General features: G+C 41.6%; 1 protein-coding gene across 1 annotated transcript in view; it reads right to left on the reverse strand.

The window, feature by feature from the left end:
• nt5dc1 (5'-nucleotidase domain containing 1) overlaps positions 1–25804 on the reverse strand; it is a 60199-nt gene that overhangs the window by 23069 nt on the left and 11326 nt on the right. The window contains exon 7 of the mRNA XM_070987196.1: positions 3214–3388. Coding sequence (XP_070843297.1) covers positions 3214–3388 — 175 coding nt within the window. The remainder of the gene's footprint in view (positions 1–3213; positions 3389–25804) is intronic.

Here is a 25804-nt window from a genome sequence, read left to right on the forward strand (position 1 = left end):
ATAAAACAAACAAACAGTTTCATTTCAGTTTGATGAATTCAAGATTTCTGTTTTTAAGGTTGGTCTTAATGTAAATGAAATTCAAAGGATTGTGCAAAAATGATAAGCAGGGAGATCACAGCTTCCCACCTCCACTTTATCTGCATCCTAACACAAAGTAGGACTATTGTGCTGTGAGGTTGAACACAAGTTAGCTTTTACTGTAAGTTTAGCATCACGTGTCACCAGCTTGTTCTCCCAATGTATGAAATTAAAACCCCTGAAAACATGCTTTCAAATCTTTAGTACTAATACAGATATTCATGGTGAAATAAGCAAAACGCTAAAAGTTCAGACGAACAAAAACTCATTTCATCCACTTTTTGTCAGCACTGTGTGGGTGTGAAGGTTGAACTTGAAGGTGCTGACAACACAAGCACACCACTTCACAAAGGTCATTATATTGGGATTCAAATGCTGCTGATGATCTGATGGGTTCATCACTTTACTGTATTGACTGTATTCAACACATGATTGTATAAAGGATATTACTACATGGACTCAGGAACACTTTGAAAAACCACGGTCTATAAACACAGTTCATTTGCAAACGATTGCATTCTGTTTTTATTCAAGAAAGCATTCCAGCCATTTTGGAGGGTTGTACTATGACTACTAGTAACCTATTAGTTTACAGTGTTGATCAGTGTTACAGCATTTGGGACAAGTCTACAGACTCCATGCTACTCATCCAAATGCCACTTAATGTCCTCCTCTGCTGCATAGCTGCTAGCAGTCTAAACCATTCCATCCCTGATTCATGTCCAGCAGGAGATCTAAGGTACATTAAAATTAAGAAAACAGTCCATGTCATAATGCAGCTGAGGATATCCTGAAATGCATTTACAGGACAGGAAAAGGACTTCTGACTGGCTTTGACTGGATCTGCGGATATACATTTGATAATGTTTGTGACATCATTATATGGAATATTAAAAAGGTTTTTGACTAGTAAAAATATGCTCGACAATATCTTGAATTATCACTCTTAATTTTTCCAGGTTGCTCTGCAGTTGGAGGAGCTCCATGGCTCTCTCTCGACTGTAGCCACTTTACTGAAGCCAGATCAGAAGTTCAAAACATCAGAGGACTTAACGACAAGTAACAGATCAATAACCTATGCAGCACCAGTCAAGCAGAACAGTAACAGCAGCTTCTCTCGACAGCTTGTTGGGTTTCAGCCAGTAGCCTCCTGTCAGACAGCTCTGGTCTTGTTGTGCTACTTATGACAGCTGACTGTCACTGGCCTCCAGCCGCTTTAGTGTGGTGAGTCGGCTGGAGGCCAGTGACGGTTTTCTCTGGAAAAGGAGCTACTGTGCAGTGACGCAGGGGAGCCGTCTTTCTCAACAGTGAAGTGTTGACATCTAATCTTAAGTGTCCCCTTGATGAAAAGGTTGGGACACAAACTTTGGGTGTAGGAAAAACAGGAATGGTTCTTAAAGGCAGGCCAACCCAAAGTGTGAACAAAGCACACTTATCCACAAACAACCTTTGGCACAATGAGGCTGCCCTCGCTTCCCCTTGTAGCTATCACAACATAAATCTACATCCCCTGACCTTGTAAAGCAGTGACTTGAACATGAGTTTGAACACACACACTGATACACAGTTGGGACTCTGACTGCTCTCCTTAGGAGGTGACATATGCTGTGGTTCTGGAGGTCAAAAAGACAGGAGGGGAGGGGGGAGTCAGTGAAACAGCAGGGGAGCAGGGGAAAGGGGTGAGGAACAACAGGAATGACCAGGCTGTACGCTGCTTGACAGGAAATGAGAGGGGGGTGGGGTGGGAGGAGGCCTGGGCCACAGAGGCCCCATGAGAAACTGGTATCCAGAGCAAAACAGCCTTGACTCGACCTGCTTTTTGCCTCTGCTGGACTGCAGAGAACAATCAGCTCTGAGTATGAAAAGTGAAAAAGCAGACCACCGAACCAGGCGAGTTCAGTCTAATATAACAGCCCCTCACAAAGAACAAGAGGGGCTTATGTTCGTCAGAGCACAGCAGCAGCATGGACATTGTGTTTTTTTCTAGGCTGTCTTACTGCTTGATTGAGTGTGTAACAGGGCTTTGACTACAAAAATAAGCCTAACCCAAAGTGTGCAGTGCAAGCAGAGGGAGGCCAGCGCTGAACAAAGCCAGTGTTAGACTACAACATGCTTACTAAGACAACGCACCCTTCTGCTGCACACCTACAATTTAAAAATGGGGTGCTGTGTGTTCATTGCTTTTGATTAATTGATTTTGTTGGCCACATGGCTGCAGCAGAACAAGCCAAAAGTGTTTGTTCTGCACAAACTTTCTTCAGGTTCTAGGTTGGCAAAATACTCTTAACTCAAGGTCCACTTTGGAGCTTTTTCTGAACTTTAAAGCTAGCTTAAGTTTGAATTCCACTTTTAAACAAGCAAGTTTTACTTTAGAGTCATATGATCTATTATTCGAAAAAATTAATCTCAACTCAAAGTCCATCAAGTCATTCCTGCAATGGCTTTTAGTAGCTTCTAGAGTCTTAAAGCTTAAAAGCTTCCTAGCTTAATTGGACCATGAGTCAATCATTTTGTCTGCAAGGAACATAAAACAAGTTGTGTGCAGCTTTAAGTAAGTGAATGTAGAATAACTATTTGCAGTATATGCCAGCATTTTTATGTGCAACTCCTACTGAGTGAAGGACCTTAGAAAAGCATTTTTAGCAGAGAAGAAAAACAGAAAAGGAAAAGAGTATTTTTATATCTAAATAGTTACAATTAATTAATTGCTTTATTAATGATTACTAAGGCCCAGTTAAGCTCATTAGCAAAGTAAAGAGGTGAGTGAAGTGTGCTTGTGAAGTGCTTTTTCCTCTCAAGAGTTTCCATTTGACTGGTAAATGTCTGCAAATAGTCTTGTCTATGAGGCACATGCATACTTTTTCAAATCTGCTAACTAAAACAAAGAAGACAAAAAGGAACAGTGAAATGTTCAGTGTTGCCTGCTGAGGGCTGCTGGGATATATGTGAGCGTAGCAGAATGTCTCTCTGAGGCAAACATGTGAGCCAGCACTGACTACAGGAATGACTGATGGCATGTGAGAGCTATAAGGAATGCTGTGAGTTGGGGGCTATCATTGTAAGCACTGCAGACCAGGTCCTGGCCCTGCTGAGGAGGAGGCCAGTCTGTGGTCCCTGTGTGGGCACTCTTACCCCAGGATGTGTTCACAGATGAGCCTGCAGTAGTCACTGTGGGAGCTGGTGATGAGGAGGAGGACCTTCCCGGCGTTCTTCATGCTGCGCAGCCAGGTCTTGACAGAGTCAGAGCAGGGCTGCAAATACCGGCCCGGGTCCCTCTTCACACTGGGGAAGTACGTCCCTGCATCCTCTGGACAGAGGTAAAGACACTGTTAGACAACCGGCTTCGATCTTCACGACACAACACAGATGGGACTACCATAGTCTCTGACATGTATGAAAAAATAATAGGTGCTGAAGAGCAAAATCAATTCTTTTCAGGAATCTGGGTTAAACTAAATTCACACAAACTGTACATGTCAATTTCTAGTTTGGCAAGCATTAACACGCAAATTGTGCCATTAAAGAACAGGTGTGGCCAAGAGGTTAGCTGCTAAAGAATTAATGATTAGCCACAGCCTGTAAAGAGCCATTTCAGGCGCAGAAACTATTCAATTAAGTACAGTGATGTTCAAGAGCCATTAAACCCACTCAGACAAAGAGAAAGAGAGGAATAAAACTCTAACTTAACATTATTGTACAATTGTGAAATGTAATAAAATGAATGAACCATTCATTTATCAGTCACGTCTGCAGAGCTTCTACTGCAGACTCAAGTTTCTGACAACTACATTTATTTGGTTTGTCATGTTAATAAATTACACCACAAAATAATAATACATTTTTAAATAAATTACTGAACAGTAGAAGCTTGTAATACTCCATGTAAAATGGCTTCAGTGTGTTCAGTTCCTCTTTCCGAGTGAAGCTTGTTACTTTTGATAATGTGTACTTTCAGTAAACACAAGCTACAGCTTCAAAGTAGCTTTCATAACCTTGCCACCTAGTGTGGTGGGCTACTGTGGCAGGCTAGTGCTATTAGCAGTTAGCAACTGACACGAGTTTCTGAAGAAAAGTTTCTTTGTACCGTATTAAGTCTCATTTAAAAAATAATTTATTTGTCACATAATGAGTCTTTGCATAGCTGAACAGAGCGGTAATTGGCTGAAAATGCTGAAACCGACAGTATGTATCTTTAACGAAAGCACATTTTGGAGTCTTTGATGGGTGAAAATAAACCACTAAGAATGCATTAGCTTCTTCAAAGAACCTCACAAAACAAAACAAAAAGCAATGACTTTTTTAGCAGACAGTCATCAAAGGATGCATACTTCTCTCACCAACAAACTAAACGTTTACAGATTGAGCTCAGGATGAACAAAGGCTGGAGGCTTTTTACGGGAGCTGCTGGGTTTATATGCTGAACAGACCCAAATCACAACATCGAGGTCCACATTCTCACACAATTTGAAACTGCGGTTTAAACATTTCGTTGTGTCTCTCCAAGCTGGGAACCGGTGTCTGGCTAATGTTTTATGCTTTTGTTTTGTTCTGCTTAATCCTCCACATTTGTATTCACAGAGGTGAAGGGGAGCTGAGGGTCACGTTTCCCATTTCTGAGGCTCCATCAATGGGCTTTCCTCACTTTGAAGCCCCCAGCTGCCCTTCAGTACATCCTGTCAGCATACTGTACAGAGCTAAATCTGGCAGCTCAACCATGTGTGTTACACAGTCCTCCACAGAATATAAATCTCAACCTGTTTTACACAAAGCCTCATGAATATTAAAACACACACACACACACACACACAAATACAAATGATGCATAGGGAATAGAGGCACTTGACACTGATTGGCAAAATGTAACAGTACGCTCATGTGTGGCTACTAGGTTATGAAATAGAGCAATTTTTGAGAGATGAAATGAATGAGAGAAAATGTGATAAAATGGAAACATTAGAAATATGACTTTTTTCTAATACTGTTACACAGAGAAGCGCTACCCTATTTTCTGCTGTGCTGATCTAATGATGTGAATCACAGTACAAAATTTCAATTCAACCTTAAAATATGTAAATCCTTAACTAAACAGAAAAATGAGGCCGTCTTTACGTGGTATTTGCTCTTGAGCTGAAGAAGGTAACCATGAAGTGAGAAGTGGCGTTGCTTCTTTCACAAGCAGGAGAAAAGAGGGCTTAGGAAAACAGGGTAGGGTGTGGATGAGTGGTGTGTATTCATGAGCTTCGGTGTTTACTCTGGCAGAGAGCACCGGCCGGTCAGGAGCATCACTGGGCCCTCAGAGTGACACACACACAGCCAAAGTCTCCGTCTACACTGTGGACCAAGGTGTTCACATTCTGTTTCTGACAAACGACACAGTTCTGATGTTTTCTCATCAAACCTCCACGGAGTTGCATTTGTGTGGCGAACCGAGAATACAGATGTGAGACTTTGCTAAGGGCCCATCAAAGCTGCATTTCATTTCATCTCACATTAGAAACGTTTTAAAGCAAAAGAACAACACGCTGACAGTGTTCTTAATGTCATCTTCGAGGACTAGTAGACAAGTGTTTTCTGAATTTGGCACAAGAGAAAATGTCATTGGGTCACCAAAATCAAACGGGTTCATCCTCTCAGGAGCATGACGTCTGTTCCATTATAGAATATCTTGTGTATGCACGGTCGACATTTTGGCCTTAGAATGGTGCTAGAGGAAAGCCCACATTGTGTTCAAAATGGCAACGGTTCATCTTTATGGGAGCAAGAGTCATGGAACAAGGAGGAGGCCATGAATATTTACACCATATTTCATAACAGCCCTGACAACTAGCCGTGGAACAGTAGTACACAGTAGAGAACATTGTTACCATCCTTTGACCCTACTACCAGTAGGGCAAAACATTGGAGCCTGCGCTACGTGAACTAATACATGCTGAATTTGTAGAGAAATATGGACATAGGATCTATAATTCATCCATCCATTGTCTATACCCGACTATCCCTTTCCGGGGTTGTGGGGGGGCTGGAGCCTATCCCTGTCAACCCTGTCAACAGGTGAGAGGCGGGTACACCCTGAACCGGTCGCCAAGGCAAGATATAAAGACAGATAATCATTCACACTCACACTCACACTCACACCAAGTCACCAACTAAACTAATGAGCATGTTTTTGGTCTGTGGGAGGAAGCCGGAGTGCCCGGAGAGAACCCATGCATGCACAGGAAGAACATGCAAACTTCGCACAGAAAGGCCCTGCCCGACCTGGGGATTGAACCGGTGACCTAATTGCTGTGAGGCTTGTGCACTACCTGCTGCCGCTCCGTGCCACAGGATCTACAATGATATCTATTATTTTGCTGAAGCCTGTCAATCAGGGAAACATGCATGAAAACATACCTTGAGTTAAAATGTCCTTAGGGAAAGAATGTCTCCAAATTTGCTAAACATTTGAAGGGATTAACCTGAGCCCGAACTTCATGTGGAAAAACTTGAAATTGACCTTAGAGTATTTGGACTTTGAGGGAGAGGTTGAGCCTTGTCAAATAAAGTTTTTTTTTAGTTTGTATTATATTAGTGGAACTAATTAGCCATTATTGTTAGTCAGTCATTACTGTTGGTATTGTATTAGTGGGACTGTATCTAATGATATGGGCGGCACGGTGGCTCAAGCAGGTAGTGCGCGTGCCTCACAGCAAGAAGGCTGCTGGTTCAATCCCCGGGCGGGGCCTTTCTGTGTGAAGTTGGCATGTTCTTCCCGTGCATGCGTGGGTTCTCCCCGGGCACTCCCCCACAGACCAAAAAAACCATGCACATTAGGTTAATTGATGACTCTAAAATTGCCCCTAGGTGTGAGTGTGAGTGTGAATGGTTATCTGTCTTTGCATGTTGCCCTGCAATCGGCTGGCGACCGGTTCAGGGTGTACCCCACTTCTCGCCCGTTGAAGCTGGGATAGGCTCCAGCCCCCCCGCAACCCTGAAAGGGAGAGGCAGTATAGAAAATGGATGGATGGATCTAATGATATCTCTTATCTTTCTGGAGCTAAGCAGAATTCAAGTCCATGTGAGAAATTTCGAGTGTCGACTCAGTTCTTGTATTTGAGTTTAAAATGTCTAGCATGGATTGAAACAGCTCATGAAAGTCCAGCAGCGATAGTTAGAAACCTTTGGACATGCTGCCCTCCTGTGGTGGAACACAGGACTAGCTTGAGGAAGGAAAAAGCTCTTCTAAGCTTTCAGTAGGCAGTGGAGGATTCTACCCAGGAGATGACGACAAACACAAACAAGCAAAAGCTATGATACCAATCAGGACCCCAAATTTCACACCTTTGAAAATGTCTCAGACGTAAACATCTGGTTCTGATTTTCAGCATATTTCTTCAGAAGTTCTAATTGTATCCACAGACCATTACACCTTCAGTTAAACAGAAAAAGCAGGTCGGTACATCAACCTTCTGCCCTCTGTTCGTGTGGCTGTTCCTCCTCTACGACCCTGCAGCAGAGCTCCTGTCCTGCCTCATTACCCACAGCCAGGGAGGCAAGGTGGGGGAGGCTGGGAGAGCTTCCCTTCCAGCAAAATCCCATGTCGCATTATGTGTGTGACAGGATAAACAACTACTGATCTCGCCACCATCCTTTTTGTTACGTTTGATGCTGGAGAGATCAGAAGCTATTCCACTGGGGCCTGAAATTTACCACCCAAGTATACAGCAGAAACAAGGGCCATGGGAAGGGTCTACTTATATCATAGTGTACCAAAGTCAGACACGGACACCTCATTCAAAAACCATACTGACAATAAAAATAATACAAATTTGTAAAAGTAAAGCCTTGGAACACAGCCATAACAGTATACTGTGTGGTCCACAGCCATTTGTCTAGACGGAGACTCTATTTAAAGGACCAATGTGTAAGACTTGAGTGATCTTTTAACAGAAAATGGCAGAAATGGAATCTAATATTCAAAGGTATGTTGTCATCAGTGTACAATCACCTGAAAATAAGAATTGTGTTTATGTTACCTTAGAATGAGCTCTTTATACCTTCAGAGGTAACAGCATCTCTTCCATGGGATCCAGCATGTTGCACCACTATGGTTCTACAGTAGCCCAGAATGGACAAGCCAAACACAGATTCCCTTTTGGGTTTTTCACGAGGTTCATGGCTGCAGTAGGTTCTCCTGCACGCCTGGAAATGGACACCTGAGGTGATGGATATTCAGTCGCAAGCTGCAACCTCACCACAAGATGCCACTAATATATGCCACTGTATATGTTCATGTGTTTAACAGCCATTAAAGAGCATCTAAACCCTAAAGATTTTTTTTTACAAATTACAAACACGTGTGTTGGTAGATATATTTACTTCAAAAAAATCAATGTGCCAGCTAAAGCATGAAATGAGCAGAAGTTGTTCATGCTCATGTCCACAAGAACAACTGTCCTAGGATGTGTCATCGGTGAAGAAGAATTAGATGGTCAGTATAAAAGCAGATGGGTGAAAGCATGGCCAATCACTTCACAAGATCTGCTCTCATTGTCAAATAAAACTCTGAGAAGGATCAGAGCTTTAGTAGGAGAGTTAATCCGTGAGTTAGAGTCTGTAGTTTTAATACTGCAAATGGTGTTTTCCATTCATTATTTTGAGTGGCTTCTGCATTGTTAGATCTGTGGCTCTGGACCATTGTTGGAGAACTGTTTCTAATTAAATAGCTGGCAAGGTAATGTAGCTTTCAAGCACGCCAGCGGAGATAATGTCGGGCTTGAACAAGAGATTTCTCCTCTGTGGCAGTAAACACAAGTCGTGTGTCTGCAGATAACTGTGCTTTATTCAGCTTTACTTGATATTTGCACCACACAAACAGTGGTGTTAACTTAATCATGATAAACAGCAGAGTTACATGTACAGGTACGCCTCAATAGACTGCGAGAGCCTCTCACAGTGGAGCCACTAACCCAGCTGCAACACAAGTATCCACACAGTGATTCTTTCAAATGGACATAAATGTGCTTCTGCTGACTGTCAAAGCTACACCTCACTCCCTGTCCTACCAGTCGAGACACAGACAGTCTGACTGCAGCATCTCATTGTTGGCACCACGGCTTTGCAAGTCATTGTCCATTCACTGACCTGTGGTCAGTCATTGTCCACCGTGTCCTCTCACTCAAAACAGCATCACACACCACGTCTCCATCCCTCATACAAGTGTCTGTTAGTTAACCGAGAGAAGGGGCTTAGGACAATTAGAGGCTGTACTTCTTGTATACATTAATTCATGCATTACGGAAGTAATTTCTTTAAGAATAGTGCTAGAAAAGTGCAGGAATAAGTGTCACTTTTTCACAAAGATCAATGAATCAAACCCTCAGTGGATTATTTGATTGAGTTACAGAATCCTGTGGAACAGCAGCAGACAGGAAGTGATGTCAGGACTTTGGCTCTCTATGGTCAGATTTTCTGGATCCAGTGACTGCTTGGGTGGTAAACCCTGATCTTCTGCTGGTAGGGACCGGCCTTCTGTTTGATTCATTTCTTACTGCACAATTGTCCAACATCTATGACAGATGTTCAGAAACAGCTTTATTTTATTTGGTTTGGATAACTCCAACCCTGACATGGCCTCAGTATAATTTCCCAAAGACCACTTCCTGTTTGCATGAATGCTGTCCTGTCAACTGTTATCTCTTTCATCCTTTATATGGCATTAGACTGAGAGTAGACAGGCCAAGCTAATATCATGTCCATTTTGGGGCAGAGCAATGTGTGATCAATCGAGTCCCGGAGCAAAGAGCATATTTAAACTCTGCTCAGGCCATCACCGGTGCCAGCTTACTACAGCGTGTGTGGGGTGAAGTAAATGTGCCTCTGCAGGCTCTGGCTGTGAATGTAGGACTGAAGTGCCCCGAGGGCCCATAGGCCTGTGGCTGGGCACCGTGCCGTGCAGGCTGGGCGCCGGGCCTGGACGGCTGGAGAGCTGCCCAGCATCACAGGGAGAACCACAACAGGCAGCAGCTCAATCTTTCTCACACATCAAAGGGGCCTGACAGGATACGCAAATCATCAGTTGCAGTGTAAATTAGAGCCGAGCAGGGGAGCGTTTCACAAACAGCCACTCCAAAGGTGATGAGGGGACGGAACCTAGAGGCTCATTCGTTTTCTTTATCGCCCACTTAATTAGCAGGGAAAATAAAGACTATCAAAACACATATAAAAAAAGATACATTTACCCATTTTCTAATTATACTTAAAGAGCATCAAGCTCTGTATACACAGCATAAAGCGCAAGGAGAGGAAATCTTAAGGGAAGCTATAATCTCAAGTGTTTTCTCTTAAAAAAGCTCCCAGACAAGCTGTGTTTTCCGGCACCTGTTGGAACCACGTGGAAAACACTGGCCGGGCCATTTTGTCTGTGGACTTTCCATTTTTAGCAGACTGACCGCAAATTGCTGCATCATGTCCCTCATGGTGCACACAGTTTTTTATGCTTCTGGTCTGTGACAGAGGAGGAGAATCTTGAAATGATAACAAAAATGCAATAAAACTAAAAATAAAACCCTGGCCACAGGATGCATTCTGAGTCTATGAAACTGCTGTCCTGTATTATCAGAATGTATACAAAGTGTTACATTTTCATATTCATATATGTGTAATACACAGTGCATAGGCAGAATATGATATTAAAGTACAATATTAGAAGGGGTCGTTTTGCCCTCAGCCATCAGTGGTGAGCTGTTATGAGAAAGCTGCTTAAAAAATGTTTAAATGCTATGTATTTATTCCTTATTACTCACTGGAAAAGTAAAAACATTATTTACTAAAAACAGCTCTGAATTGCCCTCATGTGTTTCCTGCCTGAGCTGTTATAATGTGTTGGGAGTACCTTAATACCATCTTGATAAGTGACTTGCAGCTTTTTTGTCTAACTGATTTCTTATTCAGTACCATGAGAAGAAATGCCACTGAGGCAGAGAGAAAAGGCGACACAAAGAACAATGGCAGCTGAGAAAAAAGGGACGGGACGGTGGTTTTTGGACACTCTGGTGCAGATCACTGTGGGGGACAGTGACGCCAGTTGCACAGTCATTCTCCCCTCAAAGCAAACGTGAGGGACACTGCAATCTGTCATTATACCAAACCAGAGCTATATTTAGCTATCTTAAGAAAACTGAGGATTCATACATCATCTCATCTCTGACGGATCATAATATGAACTTTGAGTCGTCACATAACGCTGCACATTCACTTCAGCACCTGAACCGGTGCGGAAGCATCCAAAATACACAGAAAAGTCGCTGATTCAGATATACCCCTGCACATTTCAAACATGAGCCTAATACAGAAGTTAAATTGCCCCTCAGCTTCAGTGTATTTAAGTATATCCATCTTAGTTGAATCTTGCTGACTCAAAGAAGAACAAAAAAGAAAGCAGAGAAAGCAAAATGAGTTAAAACCCTGAGCAAGTCAGGCCAGGTTCATTTTAATCATAGGGGGTTTATGGCACTTCAGTGATGAATGATTCTTCCATCTCAAGGTGCAATCTCCATAACAATAGCTTACTACCGGGCCACCAGGAGCATGCTGGGATTCATCCTTATACAGGACTCTTAGCAGACAATACATGTGGGAAGCAAGGAATTTTATATTTCTACTTCCCGACAGTAACAGCCCTGTTTTGTTGTTTTCAGTGAAGCCATACAAGTTAATTCCCCTCAGCACCAGTCAAACAACCTAATCTTATCATTTTACAATGTGTTCTTGTTCACTGTGATGAGTTTAATCATTCAGTTTTTTTATGCGAAGAATTATCTTCCTTCTTTATTTGGCCCTTTTCATCTTTCCTCCGCATGACTCAACTTATTTTTGGAAAAATGGTTTTATGATTCCCAGTGCAAAATACCCCAACGAACACATCCACATCCAGTCCAGACGAACAGTTTATAGGCCTCTCATGGTCACAGTGACCACCTCTCCTCGTGTGATAGAGTATACTGTTGCAGACTGGGGTTGCTGTAGGACATGTGGAGGGATGATAAACAGCCTTTTTAAAGATGTTATATTTTAGCAGCTGTTTACAATCGTGATACAGCTCTCATGCCACATTCCCAGACTCTATGTGGCCAAACCAAATAGATTATTAGACAAAAACATTTTCCTGATCCTGATCTGAGTCCTTGATATTAATACTCAGTCCAATACTCCAATACCAATATCCGTCTCTCCAGGTGTCTATTCCCTCAAAGGTCAGCACTGTCAAGACAAATTACAACTGATCAACAACACAACTTAGCATGTCAGAGTCAAAGCTGAACTCTGCACAACCACTGACAAAGAGAACTCTGCTTTGTTCTGGATAGCGGGCCACAGGCCTACATTTTGAGCTGTTTGAGATCATTCATTTGCCCTCGTCTCGCTCTTTGCTCTACACAGCCTCCTCAGTTGGCCTGAGTTTTCATGTATCCTTACAGAACAGTTTTATTCATGCCACCATGATCCAGTTCAACATGGCAGCTACACAGATTCATTGTGCTGCTCGCGACCACAAAAACAGCGAGGCAGCCTATTGAAGGCTAATTAAGCTGACTGAAACTATTGTCTTCTCAGAATATGAACACATTAAGTCAGATCTTTGGTGTTACACGCTTTCAGCAGACTTCCAGTGCTACTGCACAGTCTTTGACATGACGATGGTTGTTTTTGTGACCCTCTAACAAGCAGAAGAGATTCCCTCTATTCTTGTTGTAGAAACCCTGTGAAGTGTAAAGGTTTTAGTCAGTTCTCCCATCAGGTCTATCTCTCTGCAGCCCTACAGCATTACCTCTGTTACAACTAAAAAAAGGCAAATTATAAATTTTTAAAGCGCAGTAAACTATAATGTCTTTACTTCTGATGACTGACATCTATAATCAATCTCTAACATCCAACCATTTAATTAACCATGCTTGCATGTCAGTCTATCTTTGAGTGTGATACCAGTACATCCATCCTCCACATCCATCCACCCTGATGCAACCCAACCTACCAGTTCATTAGGAGCGCATTGTTTATTTTATATTTTCTGTTTGTACGAACATGTTCAAACTGTTGTTGCATGCCAAACAAAAACTGATCGTATCTGAGAGCAAACATGGGCCAGATCAAAGGACTGGCACTGCTAAGACATCATTTAGCAAGTTAGACATAACAGTGTGCATCCCCACCCTGATGTGTGACGTCACTGGAACATATGTAGACGTTTGTTACAAAGCTGTAAGGGACTCAGTCAGGGACAAAAGGACTCCAATGGCAAACAGATCGTTTGATACGTGAAAATAGGTGGCCACCGATCCTTATGGAGGAGAACTGGCATTTAAATCTCACTTGTGGATTTGTGGTGTTTACATGGAGCCCTGTCCTCAGAGACAGAAGGCAGAGACAGGAGGGGTGAGGTAAATATTGTCTTTCCTGAACACACATATTGAGCACATTGGGAGCAGCAAATTGTAAACAGAGAAACATCAAGCTCCATCACGTCTCAGCATACATCAAACAGATGGATGGCAAGCAAAGCCGGCCTAATATCAAGTTCTTTAACACGTCTCACTTGTCTCACCCACATTACAAAGAAAAAAGCCGGTTACTGCATCGTCTCTGTTCAGTAACATAAATCTAGACAGGACATTTCCACTGCAAACTTCAGTTTATTTGCCATTTTTGTTTGCAGCTCTCTGTCACAGTGAATAAAAACCAAAAACTAGTCATGTAGCACAGCAGCAACACTGCAAAGACTGTGTGACTACGATGTCCCTGTTAATCCGTCTTCACAGGGACAGTGTTTCCCTGAGGAGGGACAGAGGTGTTGCTGACTTATCTAAATGCCAGTTTTTCAGAGCAGCTATACAGCTAGGGCTGATGCAAAAAGTCAATTAATCAATTAGTTGACTTGACAGAAAAATAGTTTTTCAAGCAAAAATAACAAACCTTTCCTACACCCAGCAAGGCATTTCTTCATAAAATGTGAGAGTAATTAAATATCTTTGGATTTTGTTGCGTTGGTCAGATGGCATTAGAGAGCTAACAGTTAAGTGACTGATCGAGCAAACAGCACTCAGATTGATCTACAATGAAAATGATCATTAGTTGCAGCACTAAAGCATGAAGGTCTTAAAGAGATCATAGAAATAGAAATTTGAACATCCATAATGATAGCTGGGCGAACTTCATTAGCCGATTCTGAGATTATGTGACGTGAACGAAAGCTCCTGGTCCACCTTGTGGTGAGAACATTTGACTAATGGCATGAAACCCTAACCCTAACCCTGTCTCTGTGAAATAATTTCAGCTAATTAGTGTTGGCTAAACCTGATTTGTGTCTGTTTTAATGGAAAAATGTACAATTACAGACAAAAAGGAGATGCCATTACTTGCTGAAATCCGTAACTAGAGTAATACGAAGTGCGTGCATGCCATCATAAGACAAGACCCAACTAATCAAAGATGAAATTTAACAACTGTTTTAGAATGGATTTGAATCAGTTTTTATTTCGTTAAATCTAGTTGTTGCAGCCTTAATTTGAATGAATTTCTCTGGTTAACAGATCTGATGAAAAGCATCTATAGTGGTTTTTACAGCGTATGGACGAGAACCTGACACAGAGCAAATGTCCAAATATTTCAGGTTTCACTAACACACAGCGATCACCTCATGTACCTCATAAACAGAATGCTCCTCTTGTTTCAAAGGCACCAGTGTGGGCACATTTAAAATGCAAACAAAGACATCAAATTAACTTGCCTCTTTCCACAATAATTAAGGTTCAAGGCTTGTGGCATGGATGACTTCATCGTCTAACTTAAATCTTTATGAAGCTGTAAAAACATGGACACAGTTGCTATGTCAACATACAAAAGACACATGTATATGCTCCCTTGGTAAGACAACTATGTGTAATGTATAGAAAAACCATCCATAGTGACAAAACTGGGATGACTGTGGTGATGCAACTTTCAAAGTCACAGCGTTGTGAATGATTCTAATAACGGACTGTAAAGGTATATAACATGACAGACTACCGGGTGATAAGTTGTCTCTAGAAAAGTAGTTTGCGTACAAGACAGGGATTTGTGGAAAATGCTGCAAAATTACAAAGAGATTTTATTGTGCAGAAGGAGAATCAAGCACAAAACCACGGCTTTATGGTTAAGGGAGCCTCCACTGCATCCACGAAGCAGCCAGGCTATCAGACAGCTCAGGACATTTACTCTGTGTAGAACTAAACACATTCAGCAGTCAATTTAGCAGTGGACTCTGAGGTGAATGAGTGGTCGGAGACGTGGTGGATTTGATGAGAGCATTTTGGTATTTTTGCAGCTTAATACTACGTTTGAAATGAAACTGCTGACTTTAAAGCCATCTTATTTTGGATTTGCTGGATTACCATAAAAACCAGTGCACATGTCCCTTCACCAAGGCTGTCCCCTCGTTTACTGAGATAATTAAGTATTACTTTTTCTCAGTTGCTCCACCTATACTGCTTAAATTAGCATCTGACTCACACATGTGCAGATTGCAAATGAAATGCTCTTGTACTTTTCATCTCTCAACCAAACCAAATCCAGGGGTTTAAAAAATGTTTAGGATAAAATTCCTGTCACTAGTTCCTATCAGCAGCAGCAGCTACTTAGTCTTCTCCTTCAAGCGTGCATCACATGTGCTGTGTGTTGTCCACACACACAAAGCCAATGGTCCAAAAAAATTGTTTTGATTTTCTTTCTGAAGTCTCAGTGAATGTGGCTTTAATGTCCTCCCAGTAATTATAGTGTAGAAGAGGGGTGGCTGAGGTCATCTAACCAGTGGTCATTAGAGCTGTGCAGGCAGCCCCCTCTATAAAACATGAGTCAAATCCTCCATGGGATTGACTGGCTATTCAAGAAATGTTGCAGGATAGCTTGCATAATAATTTTATAGGTGGTAGCAGAATAACCTTCATATCAACTGAAGAACAGAAATCTTTTGTCTGATGCCGTTGGTCACACGTGCAAAATTTACCTGCATGTCCTCACAAAACGAGGACTGAAGGCTTAGCTGGAAGCACGGTGACATAGTCACAATAATCCACTAGGCTTGCTAGCTGCTAGCCACAATACTACGCCAAGCAGTGTGTTTACTATCACCCCTGTCTCATGACTGACTGCAAACCATTCCACTTTTCTTCTGATTTTTTTTACTGTACACTGCAGCGGATCAAGTTTACGAGTGTCCGTCTAAAATTAGATGGTGCAACACAGTTATTATGATGGCTTCCACCATTTTGGACTTTCCCTCAAAGGTCAGTGCTGTCAAGATGGCTTGCAGTTACTTTGTAATACGAAATTACATGTCAAAGGTCACCAAAATCTAACTGAAAGCTGAAAGTCTTTGCAACCTAATCTACAAATCAAGGTAAAACTTTTATCTTCACTTTTACTTTCATTAAAAGCTGGTGTAACTGGGCTCTTAAGGCTTCAGTATGCTTAAATGGATTAGGTCTACTTACACACAAGGTGTGTGAAGGTGGGCAGGTAAGCCAGGATTTGAACTTCTTTTTCAAGCTCTTTTTTCGTCACCATCATTATTCAACTCACCAACAACATGCCCTTATCACCATCTATAAAATTCATTGTGCAGAGACTACAAAGACATAATAAGACAGAGTTCTTGGAGAGAGACCAAGGAGGCAGTGTGATGGAGGCAGGAGGAAGATTTGATGACAAGCTTTTCACCCTGCCTTGAAATGTGGCCGTTCAGAATTGGTATAAACACGCTTACCTTTTGACGTGGGCGGGTGACACGTCATACAAGCTAGTTCATTTCAAGCACACTGAAGCCTTAGTCTTCAACTTTTGTCTTAGTTCTGCAGCTTAAAAAGAGCCTACTGTTTTGCCTTTTTTTCTTTATCAATCCATTCTTGCATGTTTGATCTTTGCTCCATTTCCACTGTTTTCCACAAATGTGCAGCACAAAGAGAAAGAGAATTCAGGCACAGTACTCTGCAAATTACACTACGTGTTGGTGTCAACAGCATCAGATTCAAGGCCATAAAACTGTCCAGCAGTAACTTTTGGAAACATGAAACCCCCATTTTGGAAAGAGCAGGAACAGTCAGACTGTGTTTACATGTCAGAGCACAGCTGAATGACTGTGGTGCCTGAGCTTTGTATCATTCTTCCACAGCCTCACTGTGTTCTTTCTCAAGCATCCCTATAAACAACACATACTTTGATGTTGTTTTTTCATTTTTGAACAGTTGAACTGAGTGCAGCCAAAAGCTACAGAGGGAGTGTGGAACGATTTGAAATATTTTACAACAAAGCTGATAAAATAGATCTATTTAGATGCTGATCCAAATCCAGTTGTTGCCTTTTCTGTGATGCAGCAGATTTTGCATATTTACTCTGGGGGAACATATTAAGTTTTATTTAAACCACCCTAATGGACTTAATAGCTTTCACTGCATCCAAATTCATGTCCATTTGTACTATCTATTCATCAGCTGTGGTAAAGATCAAACCAAAGATATTTATACTGCTCCTGAGATAAATGCTATTCGTGACTTGCTTCTTATTCATTTCCACTGGGGGATGCTGGATTTCTCTTGATTTGAAGGGAAAAAAAGAGCCAAGGGCTTCTGAACTTCCTTATGCATTCTTCCCACCATACTAAGAATGGCTCTCAGGGATCCTTCCCAGCCCAACACCTAAAATAAAATCTAAACCGACAAAAACAACAACAGACCTGAGCTAGGAGAACAGCCCGGCGAAGAAAATCCACACAGATTGCTGTATATTTAGGACACAGGCCACCGGGGCTGATAAGCACTGGTTTCACAATACCATAAAGACCTTTTCAAGCACACACTATATTTGCACATGAGGACCTGAGTTCATTGGTAGTACGCTAATTAAAAATAAACAGGTAAAAGCTCGGGAGAGATGATATTTATGGCTATGAGAAGGTTCAGTCTTATATTAAAAAGATTCCTTGATGCCACAATAAATGTCAAGTCAAGCCAGTTTTATTTATATAGTCCCAAATCCCAAATTAGTCTCAGAGAGCTTTCCAATCTGTACAATGTCTGACACACTTTACTCTTAGACCCTTAACTGGGATAAGAACTTCACACATCAATCAAGTTCCGATTCTGTCCAGACCACTCTGCCATCAAAGGATTCCTCTGAAATTTTAGACACAATTTGGAGAGACAGATGTGAGTAAAATGTTCTGACATCTTGAGGATCCTTCTTTGTAAGGAAAGCAACACGTCAGCAGCAGTTCTATTCAGACACCAGTATTTGCAATGCAATAGAAAATCAGTGTAGTTACGGGCATAAGTTGACTTGCAATAATGCACATAAAGCCATTACAGGGCCACAGCTGAAGTGATTAAAATGAAAGTGTATGAAGGAAATTGACTTAGCCTAAAAAGAAGCTTTGGGTCACACTTTAGCCCCAAAAATCCAGGACAGCAAGTTAGCCATAGCGCCTGGCGTGCAGTGAGTCCTGCGGTGTGTTTGGCTAACAGTACAAAAGCTACATACAACACGGCAAACAGGGCAAAACACAGGATGAGAGTTTCTATCAGAGGATCATGCACTGTTAAAAGGTGACCTGTACCTTAACGTGACAACACAACAAGTTTACAGTAAATAAATGTACTTTCCCATTTCATCAAACATCTGTCAGAGATGAAAGTAACCAGATACATTTACTCCAGTTCTCTACTGATGTGAACTTTGATATTTGTCTTCATTTGAATTCAGAGAAAGGTTTGGAGATAAACCTTTTAGAACTGCCACCTTGGGTTCAGTTGACAGAATCAAACACAACAGCACAATCAAAACTGTCCCTTCAGTGATGGGGTCAGTATAGCTCCACCCGCCCCCCTGAGACTGACTCCATCACATTTTGGCCTTCTGTGTCTCACTTTAAGTTTCCATCAAGTCTAAAAGTCAATGCTAACTGTACATGACTCTCAAATGTTTGCCTATGGTGTCTGCAGGAGCTGCCAGTGTTGCTCTCCATTTTTGTCTTTGTGCACCATAATTATTTTGAGCTCTGCGTAATTTGGTAAACACTGGCGCTCCTTCCAGAAAAACATCAACATAATAGTGTCTGAGCTGTTTAAGAGGTTGGGTTTGGCCTCCAACACCTTTTTCACCACTAACGCCACCTCCACAGTCAGTCAGTCAATCAGCAGGCCTGAGTCCTCTGTTATCCAGAGACACTGGTGGATGAGTGGAAGGGATGTGAGGAGGGATGTACTATAACTACTACAAATGTCTAATACAACATACTACAAATGTCTAATGCAACATACACAGCAGGGATCTAGCAACAATGGATGAATCCCTGCAGCAGTAAAAACTCTCCATTCAGCTTTAGAGTATGGAGTGTGACATCTTGTACATTGGTTAAGTTCCCAGTATAAAAATCATGGAGGCAGAGGGTAAAGGCTGCGTGGGAGAGCAGGCCAACAGGATGCAGCGGTCAGCAACCCTTCAGTTTACAAGCATGTCACTTCTCACTGTAAAACTGCAAGAATATTATAGAAGAAATGTGCCAATCATCTCCGAATACACAAGCAAATGTACAATGTTGTGGCTGCGTCTGCTGTGAACCTGCCAAGTCTTGTAAAAGGTCTATTTTTCGGTCTTGGCACACATTTAGTCACTTTTATCTCTTCTACTTTTATCCCCATGGAACATTTCCTTTTCCTCAGTCCTCATTTTTTTCATTTTTGTAATGCTTAGGCTATGAAAATAAGATAGGCATGTCCATGCGCGCTGAATGCAATGATAGACTCTGTGTGTGTGTGTGTGTGTGTGTGTGTGTGTGTGTGTGTGTGTGTGTGTGTGTGTGTACAACATCAGTGGAGTAATTGAGAGTACTGTGAGGCTAGCTAGCTTCACTAAAAAGAGTAGCTAAACACACTGAGCACCAAACCTTTCAGCTAGCTACACAGTAAATGCAGCTAACATTCATAATGAACTCATTCAGAATAAATAAACCTACATGAGCCACTGCACATGATGCTAGTCATTCATAAGTTGTATGACATACTGCCATGGTGTCTGTAAAAGTAGCTACAGCATTTTAGACAGCAACCTAATGTGACAATGCAAGCGATCCAACCCTAATTAGAATCCATGACTGCGTCTGAAATCTCTCCGTCCCGTTCACTCATTCACTGCTCTTTACATAACGGACACGCAACAGTTTTCTCTATAGACAGTATATTGGGTTCTCTGACTCTTACTAATCATCATCATTTTGCTGTAGAGTCACAACTGTAATTTTCACATCCATAAACTACAGTGCATTGCATTGTGGGATTGTTAGGAGAAAGTACTTTTTGTGTTCCATTCTGTTTCTTTCCATGTGAGGTGTTGCACATCTACACACTCCATTTTAAGACGCTCAGATAGAAAAGCGTCCGAATGCACATCTTCTTCACTAACTTTGTTAGCGTTTACTTGCCAGCTAAAATGATTTAAGCTACTGTTACAAGAGTTTCACTCGCTCATGCACTCCACTGTAACTAACAGACTGTATTGATGTAATCAGTTATATTTCTAACTCATCTGAAACTTGTACTTCCTTTTGGGCCTCCATTCTATCCTTCCCAGGCAAGATTAAATATATGTGTAACATATCATAACATATCAAAGACCGAAATGTGCAATTGTGTCAGAACATTAAAGATTGTCTTCACCTGCTGGGATGGACAGATTACACCACCCCTGTAAAAGCTGCTGATTATGAGGTGGTGTGGGAGGCACAGTAAAAATGAAAAGTACTGGTCGTTATAGCACTTACTCAGCTTTGATTAAGATAATTGGCTTGAAAGTAACCCATTACCTGCTCCTAAAATAAATCCTAAAATGAGTGCAAAATCTGATTAGGTAACCAAGAAACTCCACATCTCTGGCTTTAATTCTTCTTTGTCATGAGACCAACCTTCCCATAATTTCATAATGACTCGGGCAAGATTTTGTCAAGATGAAAAAAAAAAGGGAAGAAAATCCAGACGGATGCAGTGAAGGCTTTTGGTTGTTATTCTGAATTACAGTTAGCCTCAGGATGGTCAAACTTCCAACCATGATTTTTGTCTTTGGGTGCCTATAATTGCAGCTAACACTCAGCCAGGAGGTCCAGCTTCAGTCCTTCCATTCATAAAGCTATAAGTGCCTCTTAGTGGCATATTTGGTTTATTAAAACGTTAAATCTGAACCACCGTCACTTCCCAGCTCAAACATTCTATCTTTAGCTCCTGCCTTCCGCTCTTCCCTGCTGGCATAGGAACATCAACCTGCAATTATTTTCTCCTTTCTCTCAGGCGCCATGGAATCCTCAACTCTTTGGGACCAAACAGAGACAAGAGAGTGCACATACAGAAAAATACAGAGCAAGGTGTAAAAAAATACAAATAAGAAAATCTGGTTTTCACACAGCAACAATTCATCTACAGATTCCTACATTTGGTTTTACTGTGAGAATTGTCACAGGGACAAATTCTGCATTACACAACAGTTGAAAGTCACTGTTTTCAGACAAGGAGTGCTAAATAATCAGAATTATCTATTTGCAGGATGAAAATATAGAAGATGCAGTGACCAGAAAAACCCTACATGGACATTTATCATAAATACAAAGCTGTGAAAAAAGAGAAAAGGGTCTATGAAAGGTCATTTTTTACCTTCTTTCCAAGGAAGACCAGGGTGCAAAATACAAAACCTCAGTCATTTACAGACACATATTTGACTCATGGGCTGCACGGTGGCGCAGCAGGTAGTGCGCGTGCCTCACAGCAAGAAGGTTGCCGGTTCAATCCCCGGGTCAGACGGGGCCTTTCTGTGTGAAGTTTGCATGTTCTTCCCGTGCATGCGTGGGTTCTCTCCGGGTACTCCGGCTTCCTCCCACAGACCAAAAACATGCTCATTAGGTTAATTGATGACTCTAAATTGTCCGTAGGTGTGAGTGTGAGTGTGAATGTTTGTCTGTCTTTGCATGTGGCCCTGCAATCGGCTGGCGACCGGTTCAGGGTGTACCCCGCCTCTCGCCCATTGTAGCTGGGATAGGCTCCAGCCCCCCGCAACCCCGAAAGGGATAGGCGGTATAGATAATGGATGGATGGATATTTGACTCATGCATAGGGCTAAATATGAAACTTTTTTGGGACCAACCCAAACACATTTTGCATTGTGAGTTCTTGCACTGCTGTTTGTTGTTACACATTTAACAAGACATTGATAAATTGGCTGTGATGACATTATTGGCCACTATCAGCTTACCAAAATTGCCAACCAAAAATGCCAAAGATATGTTTAGAGTGAACTGTAATGCAGAGATTTTTTTAACTGTTAGATGCCCTGCTCAGTACATATCTTGAAATTTCTATAACAACCAAATTTAAAGTTGCAGTAATGTAATGTGAAATGTGAAGCTTGTGAGAAACCCAGAATTATTTCAGACTTATCACCCACCAGTGTTTCCCCTAGAATTTTTTTCAGGCCCAGTGGCACCCACCGAAAAAACCCTAAACAGACGAGACGCATGGGATGGTGTGTTGGCGCAGCTGGATTAAGTCAGGTGGCACAGCAAGCAGTCTGCAATTCTGCAATTATTATATTTGCAATCAAATTTTTGTTCACCCAGACTTTCTCGTATTCAAGATCACAAGGAGAGGGTGACTTAATAAAGTGCATTTATTGCAAACAAATGGAACGTGCTTGATTACACATTGGCACTTCAACCACACACTGTGCATTGTTCTGTGCTGCACTTGATTTTTCTCGGTTTAGAGAAGAACTTCACCAAGGCTTTGTGGTGGGGAATTTCCTACACATAATTGAGATTCTATCAGTTATAAATAATTTAAACATTTGACAAACATTAAACATAGAAGTTTTTTATTCATTTTATTTTAACAGAGTTACATACATTTGACAGGGTTAGGGTTAGTGACCCCTTAGTGGTTCTAGTGGAAAACTAGCCTATTGTCTGTGTTATTTTCATCATTATTGTTTACCAAAAAAAGAAGCTTGATCAGAACGGAAATATAAGCTAAACAACAAATTGGAAACTTGCCATGGGGAGTGTGGTACAACCAAGGGCTGTATTTATGGTTATTAGGCCATTTGGGATCCCAGCCAGATGTTCTGTGTTTAGCTGAATTTTTTTTTTTTTTTTTTTGACTGGATTACCAGTCGGACCGGGCCCACAATCACCCATCGGACGGGGGTTGGCAATCTGACTGGGGTCACCCGTTGGATCACGGTGGGGTCGGACAGGTGTCAGCGGCAGTAATGGTCCTCGAGCAGCCCCCCTCTTTCTGCCTCAATCTGCTACCCTTTTTTCCGTCTCACCTGCACCTGTCATTTTTTTTAGAGTTGCCTCTGTTACTCTCCCTTCATCTATTTTCATTGGCTCCAGAGAAGCAGAAAAACTTCTTTATATTAAGTTGTCTGTAACCCGCAATATTTTTTCTTTTCTTCGGCGGCGCCATAGTTGGCTAGCTACAAACCTTAAACATCCCATAAAATAAGCCCGCACTCTCAGCAGCGGTGCTCTGTTACTCTGATTATTGATTTATGAATGAATGGATAGGTGGCTTATTTTTGGCATATTGATTTTTTGGGGGGGGGGGGGGGTTTCGGCCTGGCGGGGGGCCTCCTTGGCCTGGCGGCCTGCCAGACCTGTACAATGGTAGGGGAAACACTGCCCACTCTGTAGTTCCCCTCAGCTATTCTGAGCTTTTTAGCATCATTCACAGCTCTGAGTTGGTGGAGACCAAAATAGAGAATATTGGACTTACATTCATCAGGTGGACACAAACATGAATGCTCATCTCCTTGCTGGTTAAAACTGGGCACCTGTTTCCCAACACATTAACCATATATGATGATAATATGTCAGCTTGGTATATTGCCTCCAAGTGGCCAAAAAAATCAATTAGTGCAGGGTTAAGAGATCCTAACCAAAAATGTTTCTCTTGTGCATTTCTGTTACAAGTTGAATATAGATCTAATATATATCAATATCACATCATTTTAAGTCTCAAATAACATCTGCCTTTTATTGTTAAACAAATGCAAGGATTTTGTAGAAAAACACGTTTCAGTCTCATAATTCTCAATGTGAATGATAACTGAAAAAAGCAGTGTTTTGATATTTGGACCCAAATCCAAGTATCAAGCAATCACTAGTATCAAACCATCAAATGACCAGCCTTTGTCAAAGAATGAAAAAAATAACCAACATTCATCATTAAGTTCAGTTCAGTTCAGAAAAACAAAGATCATGTTTGATCTTCTCTCCCCAGATGACCAGGGTGCAAAATCCTCTGAAACATTTAGACACACAAATGTGACTTAAGCACATTGTTTCAGGATAATATGGAAAACAGAGGCTGTGCATGTTGGGGGACAATCCCTGTCATCACCAGAGTTAATTAAAGCCATTGAAGGAGTATTAAGTCATGTCTGGAGTGCAGCAGTAGCAACATGTTAAGACTTTCAGAGGGGCAAAACAATGGTTACAGCAGACCCTTCCCAGAAATACCACCCACCCTGCTGTCAGGAAGTGTCTAAAAACACTGAGGAGAACTCAATATCATGCTCTGTCTGCGCTGCTTTCCATACAGCACATCTCTCATCCTAATTACATGTTTATGCACTTTTGCCATACACAGCACGAGCCTCCCCAGAACCAGCATGTGAATCTAAGTAGCCCTTTACATTTAACCTCACAGTGGCCAGATTTAGATAGAGAGGCATTAATTCTGACACGCCAAAAAAAGAAAAAAAAAAGATCCAAATGAATTAAAAAGCAGCCAGGCCTCACTGTGGTCGCAGCCACTTTCATGGCGAGATGCAGTGGCATATCTGCAGCTTAGAAAGTTGTTAAATGTTGACTCCACCCCCTCACTACTCTGTCATTTAATTCAAAGAGTTTACCAAAGATGCCACAACTCACTGAGCACTCAACTGCAGCCACTGAGACGTTGGCAGTTTAAATGATACGGGCAAAGGGAACCAAAGGCTTTTCCAAAACCAGAGATATATTACACAGTGGCTTGGCCAATCAGGATTGTTATATATTGTAGATATAAGGTTGAGGAGAATGAGGATCACTATGTTCAATCCTTTTTACGATACAAAAACAATGTTTGATCTCACATTCACACGTCAAGAGTTGCTTTCAAGACGACTTTCAACCTTCGTTGTTTTTATTTTGCAGTCTGTTTTGTTATATTTCATGCCAGACTGTGATTTTATCTGTTTCGGTTGCCGCGTTGACGTGTGAATTCCTCTCATCTTACTTTGAAGCATGTTGATCTATACTAGAAAAGCATCCTCATCCTATTGGTAGATATCCTTTGAGTCATAATAAAATAACAAGTATAAAGCTGGAGATATAGTTTGACTGAATGTGGATAGTGTAGCATAAATATCATTGGCAAATTTTGACCTCGACCAGCAGAGGCTCCAGGAAGTCACTGACCCATCCCAAGAAATAGTCCATCACATCTCACTCAACTGAATGCAAAAGCACGACGTTTTTTTACAATGGACAGAGGACATAGAGCTTTGCCCCTCTTTCCAGTCTAGTGCTACGCTACGCTGATCATCTGCTGGCCGTAACTTCATGTTTACCATACAGGCATGAAAGAACATCTAATTATCAGCAAGAAAGCAACTAAGTTTATTTCCCAAA

Source organism: Chaetodon trifascialis, chromosome 19 (genome assembly GCF_039877785.1).
Source record: "Chaetodon trifascialis isolate fChaTrf1 chromosome 19, fChaTrf1.hap1, whole genome shotgun sequence".
NCBI lineage: Eukaryota > Metazoa > Chordata > Actinopteri > Chaetodontiformes > Chaetodontidae > Chaetodon > Chaetodon trifascialis.